A 20,878-nucleotide genomic window follows, 5' to 3' on the forward strand; every position below is an offset into this window, starting at 1 on the left:
GACTGTGAATGATTTAACAATGTATTCAATAAAGACATGAAAAGTACAATTGTTTGTGTGTTATTAGTTTAGGCAGATTGTGTTTGTCTATTATTGTGACTTAGATGAAGATCAGACCACATTTTATGAGTAATTAATGCAGAAAACCAGTTTCACAAGCTTTTTCTTGCATCTGTAGGAGAGGGTCTGAAGAAAAATGTTTCATGGGATGAAGGACAACAGTAATATGAAAAAGTGTGGACAAAATAGATAATGGGAGATTGTGGAGGTGGAGGGATGAGTATGAGAGCATCATGGATGAAAAGGAAGGGGAAGAGAATTAAAAGTGATATAAGAACAACCGTTTGCAGTGTGAAAAAGTGCTATTTGCTGGTTATTACAGAGTTGTTCTGGTCAAGTCTAGCACAGACATGATGGGCTGAATGGAACTTTTTACCATGTTGTTACCATTCCATGAACCTAAACTAGGTTTAAAATAAAATTGAAGCTTGCATTCTATCAATTTTCTCTTACATCCAGTCAGCCCAGGCTTATTGCCAGCATTGTAGTAACTTGAAATGAATGTGTGCTCAATTTGAAAACAGGTATCTTTATAATAATCAGATGTGAATATTTAATACACAAGTTTACTGATTAGTATTAAGGGACAGAAACACTGGCTGATTGCTCTCGTGACTCTTCTAATATCAACTTTTTAATCATTCCCAATATTTTGTCGTAAATTATATTATTTGGTTTCCAACTTGATTTGAGTTGATTTGGTGTCAAAGTATGAAGACATTGGCACTAGAACTAAGGGAAGAGAAAGTTATTTTTCAAAAGTTCATTTTCTGGAGAACCAGATAATTTGGGTCTTCAACAGGAATTCAAACTGATAAGAGAAAAAGGTGACAGATTGAAATAGAAAGATCATTTATAAAACAAAGCTGCTATTTGGATAATGATAAGCGGAGTGGAAGAAGAAAGGACAGAATTTAATGGTTGTAATGCACTGGAAACAAAGTAATGACTAGGGAAGATGATAGCATCTAAGGGTGTTGGATCCAAATACACGAGACAGTTAACAAAATAGAACTGACAGCCTAAACAGAGACAAACAGGTTTAACCCAACAGATGTTATATAGTTGTGGCTGCATGGTGACCAAGGTCAAGAATTGAATAGTCGGTGAATTTCACATTTAGAAACATAAATGATATATTTGGTGTATTCATATATAGTTATGTAAGACAACAAGCTATTGTGGCTGTAGGATGTGGTAACATCACCAACGATGGGTATAAACCATAAATGAGGTAAGCACCACTTGCAGTGCGACTTCTTGGTGTTCAAGTTAGAACAACGTCCTTGTACTAAGTGGTCATTACAGTGCACAGAATGCATCAAACCCCCAGCAGTACCCGAGGTTCCTCGGGATTAGTTTCAATTGTCAAAATTTGAACAGGGTTTAGAAAAGAAAGTGTTTACATTGTGTTCTCTGAAATATGTGTGACAAATAACTGAAAACTGCAAATAAATTAGATAGAAAATAAACTTAAAGGGTTCAAACTCAAGGACTTCAGGCCAAATGAGGCCACCATGAACAGTGTCCCTCAGTTCAGATCAAAAGGAAATAGAGCTGCGGCCAAGTGTTTGCATGGAATGAAGAGCAAATTGCGCCAGATATTTTTAAAGCAAAGTTAAAGAGACAATGTCAGGCATCAGACCATAAAACCCAGCTTTTTGCAGAAGTGGAAATACAAGGAGCCTGATAACCACAACAATGATTTGTTATGAAAATTAAGAAAATTGCAGCTCAAGCACAAGCAAGCTTGATACAACTTGGGTTGTGTAACAAGGCACGCCAAGCATTCTTATTCTGCATTAGGTACTTGGAAATCTTTTCCATGATCACTTCAACAGAGTCTTCCAGGTTGGAAGAAACAATGATAATGTTTTTGCATTCAAAGACCAATCAAGGTATTGTAACTTGGGAGAACTCTTGGATTGTGTATTTAAATATTTCATGGCTGACATTCAGCTGAAACCGTTTAACACTAAAATCCATAACATTTGATTCTATGTGTAGGATTGCAATTAGCATGGAGATGGCAATCAAGAAGAATGCCATCCTGTCCCAATGGCAAATGTTACGCTATCCTATGATCAAAGGACAAGTCCCAAAGGCAAAATAGTATCTGCTAAGACAACATTAGAACCACGGACTCATGATTAGGAGTTGAAATTGGATTAATTTATCTTTTTTTGCTGATCAAGATGTACTCAAAAAGCTTAAGAAGTCAGACATGTCAACATTGTCATCATGTGCAATGTTGTACAACATGGGCGAGCATGGTCTTTAATCTGTCCAGACCATGGTTGTTTTTGGCAAATTTTTTGACAGAAGTGATTTATTATTGCCTTCTTCTGAACAGTGTTGTTGCTAGACAGGTGACCACAGCCATTATCAATACCCTTCAGAGATGTCTGTCTGGCATCAGTGATCACGCAACCAGGACTTGTGATATGCAGCTGCTGCTCATAATATGACCTGCTCCCATGGCTTCACATGACCCTGATCGACAGGGACAGGAAGTTGGGGGGGGGGGGCGCTAAGCAGGTGCTCAGCTTGTCCACTGGTGACCTGGAGGCTAGCAGAGGGAAGGAGTATCTTATACTTCTTCTGCTAGCGACTTATCCCCAACCCACTACCCATCAGACATGTAGGCATGTCCATTATATTGGATCAATAGTATGGTCTATAACCATTATATTGAGGAACTGAGAGAAATCTTTGCTATGCATTGAATACTGGCAGAAAAAAAATGCCCAATAGGTGTCTTCATATTTATTTAAGAATTTTGTGTAATGTTATGGCATTTTGTGGAAGGTGAAAACAATTTCAACTGAATGAAAGAGACAGTCATTGAAACATTTACCACTGAGCAAATATTAGACCTGGTGATGAGAAACAGTACAAACATGCAGCACAATTAGGGAGTCTGACGCTATTGGAAATTAGAACAGAATTAGATCATTACAGCAAGAGATAAAGCTGAAGGAAATGAAATAATGTACAAGAATGAATTTATTCCAGATATCAATCGAAAAGTCAAATATTATTCAACGGTCATTTAGTGTTCCAAAGTCACTGCACACCAATAGCAATACACACAATGTGCTGGAGGAGCTAAGCAGGTCAAGGGACTGTATCCTCATCACCATTAGAATGAGTCCATGATTTGGGAGGCCAAATCAGATGGGCACATCACTTAATAAGCTGAAGAAGCAAGAACAGTGCATAACTGGAAACATTTTTGCACAGGTCCTCTTCAAAATGAGAAAGCATTGCTAAGTACGCGTGAACTGAGTTCCTTGTTTTCAGAGCTGAAACAAGCATTGGTGTCCTTTGTTTTGTGGTTGTAAAAGCTAGCTGAAATTAGCAGAATTCTTGCAGTGTCCAGGTCTGTTTGACTACATTACAGTGACAAAATGATGAAGGAGGGCTGGGGAAAATACTGTTTACCTGGCACAGTGCTATACTTGTGCCAGAATAACCTCACCAATTCTACTGAGCCTCTTGAATTCAATTTGAAATGCAACTACTGTCTGAAGGACAAGGTGACTTCCTTTGGTATTTGATTTAATTGAGTTAATTTAAGTGCATTCAATTATTTAAATTGTGTTCGAGAATTCATCAGTGTTTTAATTTTAACATTTTTGGAAGTATTTTTTAAACAATTTTTGAGTGATTTTGAACGCTTAGAAGAATATTTGACATTGAAAGACAAACACAAATACTAACATGCAACGACAGTGAGCCTGGGGTCAGATCTGTCTATTATGCTTGGAGAAGGGCCTCCAATTAATCGGGTGTCAGTTTCCTGGCACAGGACTGCACCTAGGGGCCACTTGATGAGAAAGTGAATTCCAGAGCAGTCAATTGCCAAACTCACGCAATTTGATGTAGTGGTAGAAAGTCCGGCTCAATAAGATTACATATATCATGTGCTTTTTTTAAATTGGGGAAATAATGATTAAAATTCTAATACAATTTCAAGAAACACAGAAACTTGACAATCAATTTATATCAAAACTAGAAAGGTGTTTGAATGTTGAACTTAAATGTCAGAGGTGGATCAAAAACAAAAGCAAGTCTTCCTCCAGCTGCGTTCGGCATGATCTCATCCTGTGAATTCTGCTGCTTGCTATAATTCAGGAATAAGAGACATGTCTGCAAAAGCATGACGAGATTGATGCAATAAGGGGTTCAATGAGAAAAAAACAAGCATGATTGAGTTGGATTGGTAGATATCCACAGTGGCTGAGGCAAGTGAGAGATGATCTCACTGATTCAGATAAGAGGAATTGACAAGAGAAAATGATAAAAGTTTTCCCATGCCTGACAGAACAGAAGGGACATTACTGATAAAAGCAGTCAATCATACAGGACTGAGATGAGAAGAGATTTTAGAAAGCCTGATTGTTTAGAATTCCCTTCTCCATGGCACTGAGGATACTCAATCACTGAACACATTCAAGACCAAGACTGATAGATTTTTTTGGCTTCAAGGAAATCAAGAGATTTTGAGCAGAAATGTGAACTTGTGCACAATAAGCTTATACCACAGAGATACCTCTGAAGCATCTCTCCTGGGTATCTCTGTTTTTATCTACAGCTCAGGAGATAAGCTGACCACAAACATTCACTATAAGCCTACAAAATGTTACAGCTAACTTACTTACCACCACCCCCCACCCTGCTTCCTATTCTCTACTCTGTTGCTCCAGTTCATCCACCTCCAGTGCATTTTCCCAACAATAAGATTTTCCATACAGGTGCCTGTGAAATGCCTTTTTCATCTACTTCCCATACCTCACACGAAGAACCTCCCCCTCCTGCACAGAACGAGAACATTGTTCTCCTGGTCCTAACCTCCTCCCTCACCAGTCTCTGCACTGAATTGGTGATTTACAACTTACGATTGTTTGAAAAGGACTCCATCACATTCTGCATCCCTTTCAGCATTTTTGAGGGATTGCTTCCTTTATGACTCATTGGTCCGCTCTTCCACCCTCATCTACCATTCCCTGTCATGGCCATGTTTCCAAGCAATCATCTATCTTTCCTTCCTACTATCGGGGGACCCACATTCTTTCCAGATGAAGCAGTGATTTACTTGCATTTCTTCCAATTCAGTGTACACTACGGTCAATGTTCACAATGCAGTTTTCTCTACACTGGAAATTCTGTTCAGTCTGCAGAAGTACACATGACCTTTTAGGTGCCTGCCACTTTAGTTTATCAGCCTACTCCAACTCTCATCTTCACTTTTGTGATCCCAGAACTGTTACAATGAAGCCCAAGACAAGCTTGAGGAATACTACATCACTTTTTGATGGGACACACTACATCCTTCAAAACTCACTATCAAATTCTCCAATTTTAAATACCATCCAGAGAGCAGGTTAAAAAAAAAAATCTACCCACTATCACAACATCCCATTCTGGGCCAATACATTGCTATTGCTGATAATTTTCAGCAATTTATAGCTTGGCTTCAAACATTTTCCTTTCAGATGTCTTATTTTAAGTAACAGGAGAAATGTTTTCTTCACTGTTTGCCTTACTGAAATTGAAGTACTGCTGAGCAGATGCATCTGTAGTTAATAAAAATAAACTGCCCAGGACAATATATATAAAAAAAATGTCAGCGAAGGATGCCTGAAGTTTGAGTCAGTTAAATTTTATGAACACGGATCGCTGGAAAATAAGCTTGCAACAGTGAGAATGTGCAAACACATAAAGGGAAGGATAAATTCTTTTTTAAGAAAATGAAGCATGATTATAGTCACTTTCTTCTTTTAGATGTATTCCTATTTAATTAATCCCCAGTCTTACTCTTCAATTATTGAAGAATTCTCTTCAAAGAACCATTGTTACCCTCTGAAGGGCTCAATCTCCTCTTGAAATTTAGAACAGATGTCACTCTTGTTTATCTAACCCTTTTGCCCATATTCACCATTATCCCTAAATCCCATCACCTTACCTTCATTTCATCATGTCTTCCATAATAGTAGGAAATTAAAAGCAACAGTAGCTTTCCTATGAATGTTAGCAAGCTTTGGACTGCATACTCACTGATCAACATATTTTTTTAAAGCTACAATATATATTTTCAACGTCATCTCTACAGAGGGCTTAGAGTAGCACTGATCAAAAACACCAGTAGTTTCTTTGTTCGAAGGCCAGTCAGTAGTGAATTAGGTTATTCTAGCCCAGTCAGCAGCAGTACCCTGACGCACAAAGAATGCAAAAAGTATTCCGTTATCTAGATACAATCTGCTTTGTCTGTTGAAGGTAGCATCTGTATCACAAATGATGGCTTGTACAATGCAGGAGGCATGTAGGTGGAGTTCAGGAGAGTAAAATGGAAAAGGCAGCCACTGCAGAGTATCCCCGTGACCGTTCTCTTCAATAACAAGTATACCACTTCTGATAATGGTGGGGGGAGATTACAACTTGGTGGGGGAAGGCGCAGCGACTGGTCTCTGGCACAGAAGCTCCGAAAGAAAGAAGTGAAGAAGAGTGCGGTGGTAATAAGAGAATCTACAGTTAGAGCAGCAGATAGGAAATTATGTGGGTGTGAAAGAGATACCTGGCCGGTATGTGGTCTCCCAGTTGCCAGGGTCAGGAAAGTGTCTGATCGGGAAAATAGCATTCTAAAAGGGGAAGGTGAACAGCTGGAAGTTGCAGTACTAATTGGTACCAACGATAAAGGTAGGAAAAGTGATGAGATCCTGAAGAGAAAATATAAGGAACTGGGTAGAATGCTGAAAAGCAGGACCTCAAGGGTACAATATCTAGATTGCTGCCTGTGCCACACACCATGATTTGGCAGATGTATGCGTGGCTGAGGAATTGGTGAAGGGGCATGGTTTCAGATTTCTGGATTATTGGGGTCTCTTCTGGGTAAGGTATGAACTGTACAAAAATGATGGGTTACACCTGAACTCACGGGGAACCAATATCTTTGCAAGTAGGTTTGCGAGAACTGTTTGGGAGGGATTAAACTAATTTGGCGGGGAATGGGACCTGGAGTGATAGGGCTGAGGATGAGGCAGCTGGTTTACAAGCAGAAGCACTATACAATGAGACTATGAGGAAGGACAGACAGACAATAAAGCAAAATTATTGTCAATGGAATGAGTAAAAGTGTAACGGGGGCCAAAATCAAAAAGGGTGATGAATGCAGGACTGAAGGTATTATATTTCAATGCACACAGCATACAGAAAAAGATAGACGATCTTATAGCACAGTTAGAGATTGGCAAGTATGATGTTCTGAACATCTCCAAGTCATGGCTGGAAGATGAACATCTTTGGGAGTTTAACATCCAAGGATATACAGTGGCATGCAAAAGTTTGGGCACCCCGGTCAAAATTTCTGTTACTGTGAATAGCTAAGCGAGTAAAAGATGAACTGAATTCCAAAAGGCATAACGTTAAAGATGACATATTTCTTTAATATTTTAAGCAAGAAAACTTCTTTATTTCCATCTTTTACAGCTTCAAAATAACAAATAAGGAAAAGGACCCAAAGCAAAAGTTTGGGCACCCTGCATGGCAGTACTTAGTAACACCCCTTTTGGCAAGTATCACAGCTTGTAAATGCTTTTTGTAGCCAGCTAAGAGTCTTTCAACTCTTGTTTGGAGGATTTCTGTCCATTCTTCCTAGCAAAAAGCTTCTAGTTCTGTGAGATTCTTGGGCCGTCTCTTTTGAGGTCTAACGACAGACGGTGTGATGTTTGCTTCCAGGATTTGCTGGTATTTAATTAAATTCATTCTTCCCTCTACCAGTAAATGTTCCCCGTACCACTGGCTGCAACACAAGCCCAAAGCATAATCGATCCACCCCCATGCTTAACAATTGGAGAGGGTTCTTTTCATGAAATTCTGCACCCTTTTTTCTCCAAACATGCCTTTGCTCATTGTGGTCAAAAAGTTCTCTTCAAAAGGTTCAAACGTAAACAAGCCTGATGCATTTTGTAAACAAGTCCTGTGGACTGATGAAGTTAAAATATAACTTTTTGGGCTTGTGTTGCAGCCAGTGGCACGGGAACATTTACTGGTAGAGGGAAGAATGAATTCAATTAAATACCAGCAAATTCTGGAAGCAAACATCACACCGTCTGTAAAGAAGCTGAAGATGAAAAGAGGATGGCTTCTATAACGGGATAATGATCCTAAAGTCCACAGTGGACTACCTCAACAGGCACAAGCTGAAGGTTTTGCCATGGCCCTCACAGTTCCCTGACCTAAACATCATCGGGAATCCGTAGATAGACCTCAAAAGAGCAGTGCATGCAAGACGGCTCAAGAATCTCACAGAACTAGAAGCCCTTTACAAGGAAGAATGGGCGAAAATCCCCCAAACAAGTGAAAGACTCTTAGCTGGCTACAAAAAGCATTTACAAGCTGTGATACTTGCCAAAAGGGGTGTTACTAAGTACTGACCATGCAGGGTACCCAAACTTTTGCTTCAGGTCCTTTTCTTTTTTTTGTTATTTTGAAACTGTAAAAGGTGGAAATAAAGAAGTTTTCTTGCTTAAAATATTAAAGAAATGTGCATCTTTAACTTTACGCCTTTTGGAAATCAGTTCATCTTTTACTCGCTTAGCTATTCACAGTAACAGAAATTTTGACCACAGGTGCCCAAACTTTTGCATGCCACTGTACATTGCATCGAAAAGATGGGTAGGTAGGCAAAGGAGGGCAGAATGACTCTGTTGATTAAAAATATAATCAAATCCTTAGAAAGACAGGATCAAAAGATGTAAAATCCTTGTGAGTAGAGTTAAGACCCTCATGGAAGTTATAAACAGGCTTCCAAATAGTAGCTGGGATGTGGAATATAAATTTCAATGGGAAATAGAAAAGACATGTAAAAAGGGCAATGTTATGATAGTCATGGGGGATTTCAATATGCAGGTAGATTGGTAAATTTAGATTGGTGCTGGATCCTAAGAGAGGGAGTTTGTCTAAGATGGCTTTTTAAAGCAGTTTGTGATTGAGGCCACCAAGGAAAATGAAATTCTGGATTAGGTGTTTAGGGATGAGCTGGATTAAATTAGGGAGTTTAAGATAAAGAAGTTCCTTTAGCCACAGTGTGATGAATCTGGAATTCATTGTTACAGATGACTGGGGAGACTAGTCATTAGGTATATTTTAAGTGAAAGTTGATAAGTTCGTAATTAGTCAGGGCGTAAAAGGTTATGGGGAGAAGACAGGAGAATGGGGTTGAGGGGGATAATGAATCAGACATGATGGTTGGTGGAACAGATTACATGGGCAAAATGGACTAATTTTGTTCCTTTTGGTCTTCTGAAAACAGCTGACAACATTCATTCTCTAGGTTAATCAATTTAACAATTAGCACCAGAGGATGCTTAAAAGTGGTACTATCCTCCAGGGAAATGGGAGGGAGTGGAAAAGGATATCAAGATACTGGACAGACCACATTTGGAATATTGTGTTTCATTTTAGTCACTCTGCTATAGGAGAGATGCAATTAAGATGGAAAGAATGCAAAGGAAATTTATGGGGCTGCTGCCAGGACTTGAGGGATTAAGTTATGAAGATAATTTGAGCAGGTTATAACATTTCTCATTGTGTGTAGGAAACTGATGTAGGTATATACATAGGATCAATGGACACAGACCTTCTCTCAGAGTTGAGGTATCAAGATTTAAAGGGCAGAGGTTTAGGGTGAAAGAGGAGAGCTTTAATAGGAACCCGATAGGCAGTTTCTTCACCCAGAAGATCTTCAGTTTATTGAACGAGATGCCAAAGTAAGTGACACACATAAAAGTTGCTGGTGAATGCAGCAGGCCAGGCAGCATCTCTAGGAAGAGGTGCAGTCGACTTTTCAGGCCGAGACCCTTCGTCAGGACTAACTGAAGGAAGAGTGAGTAAGGGATTTGAAAGTTGGAGGGGGAGGGGGAGATCCAAAATGATAGGAGAAGACAGGAGGGGGAGGGATGGAGCCAAGAGCTGGACAGGTGATAGGAAAAAGGGATACGAGAGGATCATGGGACAGGAGGTCCGGGAAGAAAGACGGGGGGGGGGGTGACCCAGAGGATGGGCAAGAGGTATATTCAGAGGGACAAAGGAGAGTGAGAGAAAGAATGTGTGTATAAAAATAAGTAACAGATGGGGTACAAGGGGGAGGTGGGGCATTAGCGGAAGTTAGAGAAGTCGATGTTCATGTCATCAGGTTGGAGGCTACCCAGATGGAATATAAGGTGTTGTTCCTCCAACCTGAGTGTGGCTTCATCTTTACAGTAGAGGAGGACATGGATAGACATGTCAGAATGGGAATGGGATGTGGAATTAAAATGTGTGGCCACTGGGAGATCCTGCTTTCTCTGGCAGACAGAGTGTAGGTGTTCAGCAAAGCGGTCTCCCAGTCTGCGTCGGGTATCGCCAATATATAAAAGGCCACATCGGGAGCACCGGACGCAGTATATCACCCCAGCCGACTCACAGGTGAAGTGTTGCCTCACCTGGAAGGACTGTTTGGGGCCCTGAATGGTGGTAAGGGAGGAAGTGTAAGGGCATGTGTAGCACTTGTTCCGCTTACACGGATAAATGCCAGGAGGGAGATCAGTGAGGAGGGATGGGGGGGACGAATGGACAAGGGAGTTGCGTAGGGAGCGATCCCTGCGGAATGCAGGGCGTGGGGGGGAGAGGGAAAGATGTACTTAGTGGTGGGATCCCATTGGAGGTAGTGGAAGTTACGGAGAATAATATGTTGGACCCGGAGGCTGGTGGGGTGGTAGGTGAGGACCAGGGGAACTCTATTCCTAGTGGGGTGGCAGGAGGATGGAGTGAGAGCAGATGTACGTGAAATGCACCAGCAACTTTTGTGTGTGTTTTCACCAGCAACTTTTATTTGTGTTGCTTGAATTTCCAGCATCTGCAGGATTCCTGTTGTTTGCCAAAGTAAGTTGTTGTGGCAGGATCATTAACACCACTTAAAATGTAACTGGACAGGTACAGTGATAGTAAGGGCTTGCAAGGATATGGCCCAAGTAAGTTCAAATGGGTCTAACTCACATGGGAATCTTGGTCAGTCTGCACCAGAAGGGCCAAAGAGCCCAGTTCCATGCTGTATGACTCTTCAAATGATTCATTTCTTCAATGGAGAATAAAAATACGAAAATATGCAAACTGGTTCACAAGGTAATGCTTACAGCGATTAGATGATTAGAAGAAACAGATCTAAATATGTTAAGAATTTATGGTGTGAGTTAGGCATCAATAAATCACTTAGAAATGCTTGATATGACCTCACACAGATTGAAAATTCAGAATTCATGCAAGTCTGCACTTATTTGTGAATACCTGCTTCACAGCTGGACTTACAGGAATTCAAGCTTTCTTCATATCACAATTTAAGGTGACGCAAGATGTGGGATACGAAGTTTATCTATTCTTTACTGAATTGACATACCTCTGCAAATGCAGCAGAGCTGAAAGGTTTTAAAAAATCATCTACAAGCCACTGCAAGTATGTAGCCTTCAACAAAACCTGTCATAGTCGACACACTTCAACTTAAGATCAAACTTTTTATGGTCAGTTCTTGAAAAATGTATTCAGGACCAAAGTTACTGAAGAATTTCATCTTCTAGTTCTCAGTAGCTGAAAACTGATTTTATGCATAATGATAAAGATTTTGACTATTTCCACAAAAGGCCAGATTCCACCTTAGTTGTACTGTACACATGCAATCTGCTGAGGAATAAATATTTTTTTCACATAATTTAGGCATTAGGAAATGTAAGTATTGCAACAGAACTGGCTGTGTCCCGAAAAAGTGAATGCATCTTTCACATATTTAAATTAATGGTGAATGAAGTTTCATCTGAGTTTCTGAGCTCTGAAGTCTTTATTTCCAACTGCTTGATGAGAAAAGAATTTCTTTCACACATAGTATGAAATTATTGTGAAGGAATTGAAATTAACAATGTCAAGAATTATGTTCTGCAGTCTCAAGGCAATCATCTTTTATTCACCCATCTTATAATGCATTGCCTTGCCTGCTTCATTGCAGAGGGTTACATTGCTCCTGTGGCTGAAGGGTAGTTTTAAGCCTGATATCATGAGCTGAAAACATTTATATGACAGCACTGACTTACTGGGCCACTGTCTCAAATCAGTAAGTCAACAAGGTGGGGGTATCCATCAAATGTGCTATTATGACACACCAGTGCACCAATATGCTGTTCTGGCACAACCTAATTGGCCTTTACTAGGTGCTTTAGAGTTATTAAAAACATTTTTAAAATACTATATTGCTTGTGGAATCATGTACCCAAATTAGCAAGAAATGTCTAAAGGGAAATTAACTAACTCTGCTCGAGACAGCCATGATATATAACTCAACCTCCTATATAATTGCTTAAAAAATTAATAGACGTGGCTACATGACAATTGATGTAAAATTCAACCTAATAACATTGGTTGAATGGTCAACAACAGTCAGAAATGAGACTTGTCAGTTGATTTGTAATATGCATAGAATTCCACACATAAAGTGCAATAAAAATGATAATTAACAAATTATAAAGAAAAACACGTAGCTTAAAATCTCTCATGATGGCTTCAAAATCAAATGTTAATGAAAGTGTTATGGAAAGCTGCAGGGGCTGTGGTCACAATCCCCGTTGTCCAGAAGGCACGGTAGCCTGTGCTGATTTTGCCAATTTGGGTAATTAAATGAGAACAATGCTAGCAGATTGTGTTACAGTCCAACCTGGGTGAAGAATTGGAATGGTGAAACAAACAAACGATTTATAACAGTTAGCACTGTGTTTCTGATCTCCATCTTGTGGCTCCTGAAGCTGGCACAGTGCAAGGAGATCACAGTTACTAAAGATGAACTCAGCTTTGGCATTTTCATGGACAAATTTCCAACAAATCACTGATGACTGCTCAAGTTTGCACTGGTGTTTCAATACCTGTTTACAAATAAATTGGAATGATTGTGGAGTGGCAGACAACTGAAGCAGTATCACAGAGAGCCACTGGCATACATGGTGAGCTTCCATGCTCCCTATTTTATTTTGCAAATCATTATTCAAACATACAACATAACTAAAATAGTCCATGGGAAAATAACACTTTACTTACCCATCTGTTCTATCTTTATCAGGTTCTTTCACCCAAAGACCAGAAGTTACAGAATTCATTTCATGATGGTAACCCATAGATGACTGATTAGACAGTCGAGGAAGATTGCCAGGTGGTCTGTCATCCTCAATAATAACTATGTCATCTTGGGTCATGTTCACTGTTGGGGACATTTGGCAGTTACCTGGTTACAGAAATTTATGAGTTTTAGCACACAAATTATAAAATAAAACTTTAAGCACTTTCATATTACACAATGCACAATTATTTAATTTTCCATTTATTCTTCATTCCTGTCACATTTTCCTTGCATGTGAAAACCCCAGTGTCCTAGTTAAGAATAAGAATGTTCTTTATATTTTTGGTACTGAATCTCATTTACTCGTTTGACTATCTGTATGAATTTTCTTTCAATGAATGAATTGCAAACCCCTACCACAGTTTGAAAACATTAAAGTATTAATGAAGGCGTAGCTGCACATATTTTTTACCGGAGTTTTGATCTTGTCTACAGCATTGGGAGGGAGAGCTGTGGAACAGCAGCTGGACATTTTTCCATGGGGAGCTTGTAAGGCTCCTCACCCCTGCCATCTCACTGCAATGCTAATACTGTTTTTACTTCTTCTTTGACTTGCAACATGAAAGTATATGGCAGCACTGGTAGGACAGCGGTTAGCATAATGCTTTACAGCATCAGCGATCCGGGTTCAATTCCCGCCACTGCCTCTAAGGAGTTTGTATGTTCTCCTTCTGACTGTGTGAGTTTCCTCCCAGTGCTCCGGTTTTCTCTCACATCCCAAAGACTTGTGGGTTAGTTGGTTAATTCAACATATCGCTGTAATTGGGTGGCATGGGCACAGAGAGCTGGGATCCCAAAAAAAAATTGCAAGGACTGTTTACAATTGACTAAAGATTTTCTCAACTTCCCGTTCAATCAAAACAGTAAAAACTAAATGAAAAAAAATTATTAATTTTACATCAAATTACAGAAAGAAATTGAGTCTGTCACCAGGAAGTGGTTATAGATGGTGAACAAAACACAGTTACTAACTATGTCATCCTTAAAAAAAAATTGAACTAATGCTTCAGGGTGTAATGGTGCACAGGGGTCATTGGCATTGGACAATATTACCAGGACTCAAGGGCTGAGCTATAGAGGGAGAATAGATAGACTAGGACACCATTCTTTGAAGAGTATAAAGTTGAAGTGCGACCTTATAGAGATGTATAAAAACATGAGGAAAATAGGGTGAATGCATTCAGTCTTCTCAGGGAAGGGGAATCAAAAACCTGAGGGTATGCATTTAAGGTGAGTGGGAAAAGAATTAAAATGGACCTGGGGGGGCAATTTCTTCACATAGAGGGTGGTTTGTTTATGAAATGAGCCGATAAGAGGAAGACACTTGGACGTTTACATGGATAGGAAAGGTTGTGAGGGATTAAGTGCCAACTGCAGGTGAATCGAACATAGATAAGCATCTTGGTTGGCAGGGAGAAGTTGGGGCAAAAAGCCTATTCCCACGCTGTTCTACACTATGACTCTCGGACATAGAATTCCCTTTTCGGGGCTGAAGTTCAAATTCTGCTATAGGTACTTTGGAATTTAAATACAAGTTGCTATTTAATTTCAAATACTCAGCAAATTTTGACAATAATCAATTTCTAAAGGAAAAGCCAACACACTCTTGGAAAAAAAGACTAATACATGAATATCTTTAACTGGTCTGATTTACAGTACATGCAACTCCAGTCCACAGTAATGTGCTTGACACTTTGCTGAAATGGCAACTTTAGTCATTCAGTTTGAGGGTAAGTAGTGAGGTCAATGATGGTCATGTCAAATTAACTATTAAGTGCTCATAAAATTGACTAAAATTATTAAATGATTGTTAATGTTTAACAATAATAATTTAAATTATTAAAAATTACTAAACCTCCCACTGCTTCGGGTGGAAGTTCCCACTTGCTTCAAAAAGGCAACAATTATACCAGTGCCTAAGAAGAATTACATGAGCTGCATTAATGACTATTGCCCAGTAGCACTCACATCTACAGTGATGAAATACTGTGAGAGGTTGGTCATGACTAGACTGAACTCCTGCCTCAGCAAGGACCTGGACCCACTGCAATTTGCCTATCGCCACAATAGGTGAACGGCAGATGCAATCTCAGTGGCTCTCCACGCAGCTTTAGACCACCTGGACAGCACAAACACCTATGTCAGTATGCTGTTCATTGCCTATAGCTCAGCATTTAATATCATCATTCCCACAATCCTGATTGAGAAGTTGCAGAACCTGGGCCTCTGTACCTCCCTCTGCAAATGGATCCTCAACTTCCTAACCAGAAGACCACAATCTGTACGGATTGGTGATAACATCTCCTCCTCGCTGACGATTAACACTGGCACACCTCAGGGGTGTGTGCTTAGTCCTACTCTCTCTATACCCATGACTGTGTGGCTAGGCATAGCTCAAATACCATCTATATATTTGCTGATGATACAACCATTGTTGGTAGAAACTCAGGTGGCGAAGAGAAGGCGTATAGGAGTGAGATATGCCAACTAGTGGAGTGGTGCTGCAGCAACAACCTGGCACTCAGCGTCAGTAAGATGAAAGAGGACTTCAGGAAGGGTAAGATGAAGAAACACATACCAATCCTCATACAGAGACCAGAAGTGGAGAGAGTGAACAGTTTCAAGTTCCTGGGTGTCAAGATCTCTGAGGACCTAACCTAGTCCCAACATATTGATGCAGTTATAAAGAAGGCAATACTTTATTAGCAGTTTGAAGAGATTTGGTATGTCAACAAATGCACTCAAAAATTTCTATAGTTGTACCATGGAGAGCATTCTGACAGGCTGCATCAGTGTCTGGTGTGGGGGGGGGGGGGGGGGGGGTCCACTGCACAGGACCGAAAGAAGCTGCAGAGAGTTGTAAACTTAGTCAGCTCCATCTTAGGTACTAGCCGAGAAAGTACCCAGGACATCTTCAAGGAGCGGTGTCTCAGAAAGGCAGTGTCCATTATTAAGTATCTCCAGCATCCAAGGCATGCCCTTTTCTCACTGTTACCATCAGGTAGGAGGTACAGAAGCCTGAAGGCACACACTCAGTGATTCAGGAACAGCTTCTTCCCCTCTGCCATCCGATTCTAAAAGGGACATTGAACCGTTGGACACTAGCTCAGTTTTTTTATATATAGTATTTCAGGTTTTTGCACAATTTTTAATCTATTCAATATACATATACTGTACAAAGTATACTGAATAAGAGTTATTTATTTATTTATTTATTATTATTATTTTTCTGTTATATTATGTATTGCATTGAACTGCTGCTACTAAGTTAACAAATTTCATGTCACATGCTGGTGATAATAAACCTGATTCTGATTATCACGGTCCATCATGGGTAAAGACCTCCCCATCACTGAGCACATCTACACAAAATGCTGTTGCAGGAAAACAGCATCCATCATCAGGAACCTCCATCACCCCGGACATGCTCTCTACTCACTGTTACCATCAGAAGGAAGGTACAGCAACCGCAGGTCTTGCACCACCAGGTTCAGGAGCATCCCTAAACATCAGGTTCTTGAACTATAGGGAATGACTTCACTCAAGTTCACTTGCCCCATCATTGAAATGTTCCCACAGCCTATGCACTCATTTTCATGGACTCTTCCTCTCATGTTCTCGATATTTATTGTCTATTTATTTATTATTCTTTCTTTCTTTTTGTATTTGCACTGTTGTCTTTTGCACTCTGGTTGATGCAATCTTCCACTGATTCTATTACGGTGATTATTCTATTATTGAGTATGCATGCAAGAAAATGAATCTCAAGGCTGTAGATGTTGACATATATGTACTTCGATAATAAATTCACAGTGAATTTTTCAACTTTTTTTAAAAAATTGTGCAACAACCAAATTATTTCATTTTGCTTTGGTGAGTTAAAAGTAGGCACTCAAATCAGCACAGCTGGAATTAAAACAAAGAGGAAGTCAAACATTTTTATCTCAGACTCTGTCCAAATTCAAACCAATTAACAGTCTAAATGACTAACATGTAGAGAAATGCTTTTCCTCTTCCCTCCTCAACAGTTGTGAAGTGAAAGGAATCAGACAGACAAACATGTTGAATCCATACAGGTATTGAATATTCTAGACACAGTACTATTCCCTTAGGAAAAACATTATTTACTTCATGATGATCTGCCTATTGGGTACAGGGGAAAAATACCATTTTGGGCAATGCTCAGATTCGATCCCTGCACTAAAGATCAAAAAGTTATATTATGTCAGTGGAATGCTTCATATTGTAGAGAATATATTCCAATGTTGATTTTAAATGTCTGTTCTCTCCTGCCATGTTAAGATTGATTGCATGTAATAAGCAGGTGGTGTTCTGAATGAAACGCCACTGTCCCTGCATAATACATATTACATCAAAATAAAATGGATGGAGTTGATCCATGTTTCTGAAAACTCAATTTATTCATTGACATACTATTCATAAATGGCTCACTTCAATAGGCTCATAACCTAACAGTTTTTTTTTCATTTTAACTGTTTCAGAAGGAACTTGATATCTATGGGGGCTGGGTGAGAGTAATGACACAATGGGAGTAATTTGCCAGCATTCAAAAATTCAATGGTCTGGAGGCCAGCTTTAAATTAATGCCCAAGTCTGTAATGTCAAAGTAATTCTATTTGCTTTGGTCTAAGTAGGGAAATTGGTTTATCATTGCCACATGTACTCGGGTACAATGAAAAATAGTGCACGTGAGGTAGTACAAGGTAAAGAATAATACAGTGCACAATTACAAAGTCCTGTGCAGGTAAACAATAAGGTGTAAGGTCATGATGAGGTGAACTGTGAAGAGTCCATGTAGTCAACAAATGCCAGCGGACAAAGCCTCCCCCACCCCACCCCACCCCACCCAACTGATTCAACATTTCTTATACAAGCAATGTAATGGCATTTCCCTGTGACCCAATGCTTTAAAGCCCACTGGATTACTGTACATTACATGAGCATAGCACAAACACGAACACTGCATACCGGACCTCATCAGTCGGGGCATTATGATAGGAGTTGGGACGTATAAGATGTGAGGAATGTGGGTGTGGTACTTAATGGTTAGTTGACATCAGTATTTACCAAGGAGAAAGACATAGAGAAGAGGGGGATCAGTGCCTGGATGTTGTATAAGACACTGGTGAGACCGCATGTGGAATATTGCAACACACATCAAAGTTGCTGGTGAACGCAGCAGGCCAGGCAGCATCTCTAGGAAGAGGTACAGTCGACATTTCAGGCCGAGACTTTTCGTCAGGACTAACTGAAGGAAGAGCTAGTAAGAGATTTGAAAGTGGGAGGGGGAGGGGGAGATCCAAAATGATAAGAGAAGACAGGAGGGGGAGGGATGGAGCCAAGAGGTGATTGGCAAAGGGGATATGAGAGGATCATGGGACAGGAGGTCCGGGGAGAAAGACAAGGCAGGGGAAACCAGAGGATGGGCAAGGGGTATAGTCAGAGGGACAGAGGGAGAAAATGGAGAGTGAGAGAAAGAATGTGTGTATAAAAATAAATAACAGATGGGGTACAAGGGGGAGGTGGGGCATTAGCAGAAGTTAGAGAAGTCGATGTTCATGCCATCAGGTTGGAGGCTACCCAGACGGAATATAAGGTGTTGTTCCTCCAACCTGAGTGTGGCTTCATCTTTACAGTAGGGGAGGCTGTGGATAGACATGTCAGAATGGGAATGGGATGTGGAATTAAAATGTGTGGCCACTGAGAGATCCTGCTTTCTCTGGCGGACAGAGCATAGGTGTTCGGCAAAGCGGTCTCCCAGTCTGCGTCGGGTCTCGCCAATATATAGGAGGCCACATCGGGAGCACCAGACGCAGTATATCACCCCAGCCGACTCACAGGTGAAGTGTCGCCTCACCTGGAAGGACTGTCTGGGGCCCTGAATGGTGGTGAGGGAGGAAGTGTATGGGCACGTGTAGCACTTGTTCCGCTTACAAGGATAAGTGCCAGGAGGGAGATCAGTGGGGAGGGATGGGGGGGGATGAATGGACAAGGGAGTCGCGTAGGGAGCGATCCCTGCGGAAAGCAGAAGGGGGGGGAAGGAAAGATGTGCTTAGTGGTGGGATCCCGTTGGAGGTGGCGGAAGTTACGGAGAATAATATGTTGGACCCGGAGGCTGGTGGGATGGTAGGTGAGAACCAGGGAAGCCCTATTCCTAGTGGGGTGGTGGGAGGATGGAGTGAGAGCGGATGTGCGTGAAATGGGGGAGATGCGTTTGAGAGCAGAATTGATAGTGGAGGAAGGGAAGCCCCTTTCTTTAAAAAAGGAGGACATCTCCCTCGTCCTGGAATGAAAAGCCTCATCCTGAGAGCAGATGCGGCGGAGACGGAGGAATTGTGAGAAGGGGATGGCATTTTTGCAAGAGACAGGGTGAGAAGAGGAATAGTCCAGATAGCTGTGAGAGTCAGTAGGCTTATAGTAGACATCAGTGGATAAGCTGTCTCCAGAGACAGAGACAGAAAGATCTAGAAAGGGGAGGGTGGTGTCGGAAATGGATCCGGTAAACTTGAGGGCAGGGTGAAAGTTGGAGGCAAAGTTAATAAAGTCAACGAGCTCAGCATGCGTGCAGGAAGCAGCGCCAATGCAGTCGTTGATGTAGCGGAGGAAAAGTGGGGGACAGATACCAGAATAGGCACGGAACATAGATTGTTCCATAAAGCCAACAAAAAGGCAGGCATAGCTAGGAGCCATAACCCATAGGTCAAAACCCGGACTCCAGCAACGACCATGGAACTGCGTTCACCAGCAACTTTGATGTGTGTTGCTTGACTTTCCAGCATCTGCAGAATTCCTGTTGTTTGTGGAATATTGCGTCTGGTTTTGGCCATCCTGCTGTAGGAAAGATGCTTATGAAACAAGAAAAAGTGCTGAAGAGATTTACCAGGATGTACCTGATGGGACCAGGGCACCTGGTCAGAAAGTAGAGAGACAGTAAGGAAAGGTAGGTGTTAGGGCCAGTAAAAACAGGCAGGAGAAAAGTAATAGAATGGGATGGATAGTTTGTAATGTGCATATTTTAATGGTAGGAATATTATGGGTAAAGGTGAGGAACTTAGAGCATGGGTCAGTTCATGGAATGATGATGTTGTGGTCATTACAGAGGCTTAATTGAGAGAGGGGCAGGAATGGGTGCTTAATATTCCGGCATTTTGATGTTTCAGAAAAGATAGAGGCGGAGCCAAAAGAGGTGGGGGAGTTGCATACTAATCAGGAACAATTTTACAGTTGCACTCGGAGGGGACATAATGGAGAGTTTGTCCACTTAGTCTATAGGGGTAGAACTCAAAAATATGGAGGGTGCAGGATGGGGCTGTACCACAGACTGCCCAATAATCACTGGGACCTTAGGAAACAAATATGTAGGCAGATGAGGGAAAGATGTAAAAACAATAGGTCTGTTGTCATGTAGGACTTCAACTTCCCTAATATAAACTGGGACTTTAATACTAAAGGTTCAGATGGGGGGAGAATTTATTCAGTGCATCCAGGAGGGTTTCTTAAATCAGTATGCAGATAGTCCACAAGAAGAGGGGCTGTATGGGACCTAGTGTCAGGTAATGATCCTGGACTGGTGACTGACCTTTCAGTGGGAGAACATTTAGGGT

At 40.8% G+C, this 20,878-nt stretch overlaps 1 protein-coding gene across 7 annotated transcripts in view; it reads right to left on the reverse strand.

Annotated features, from left to right (window-relative positions):
• pard3aa (par-3 family cell polarity regulator alpha, a) overlaps positions 1–20,878 on the reverse strand; it is an 881,596-nt gene that overhangs the window by 255,693 nt on the left and 605,025 nt on the right. For all 7 annotated transcript variants that reach the window (XM_072253986.1, XM_072253983.1, XM_072253982.1 and 4 more), the window contains one exon: positions 13,175–13,358. In XM_072253986.1, coding sequence (XP_072110087.1) covers positions 13,175–13,358 — 184 coding nt within the window. The remainder of the gene's footprint in view (positions 1–13,174; positions 13,359–20,878) is intronic.

The sequence above is a fragment of the Mobula birostris genome, chromosome 3, assembly GCF_030028105.1.
Source record: "Mobula birostris isolate sMobBir1 chromosome 3, sMobBir1.hap1, whole genome shotgun sequence".
NCBI classification, from domain to species: Eukaryota; Metazoa; Chordata; class Chondrichthyes; order Myliobatiformes; family Myliobatidae; genus Mobula; species Mobula birostris.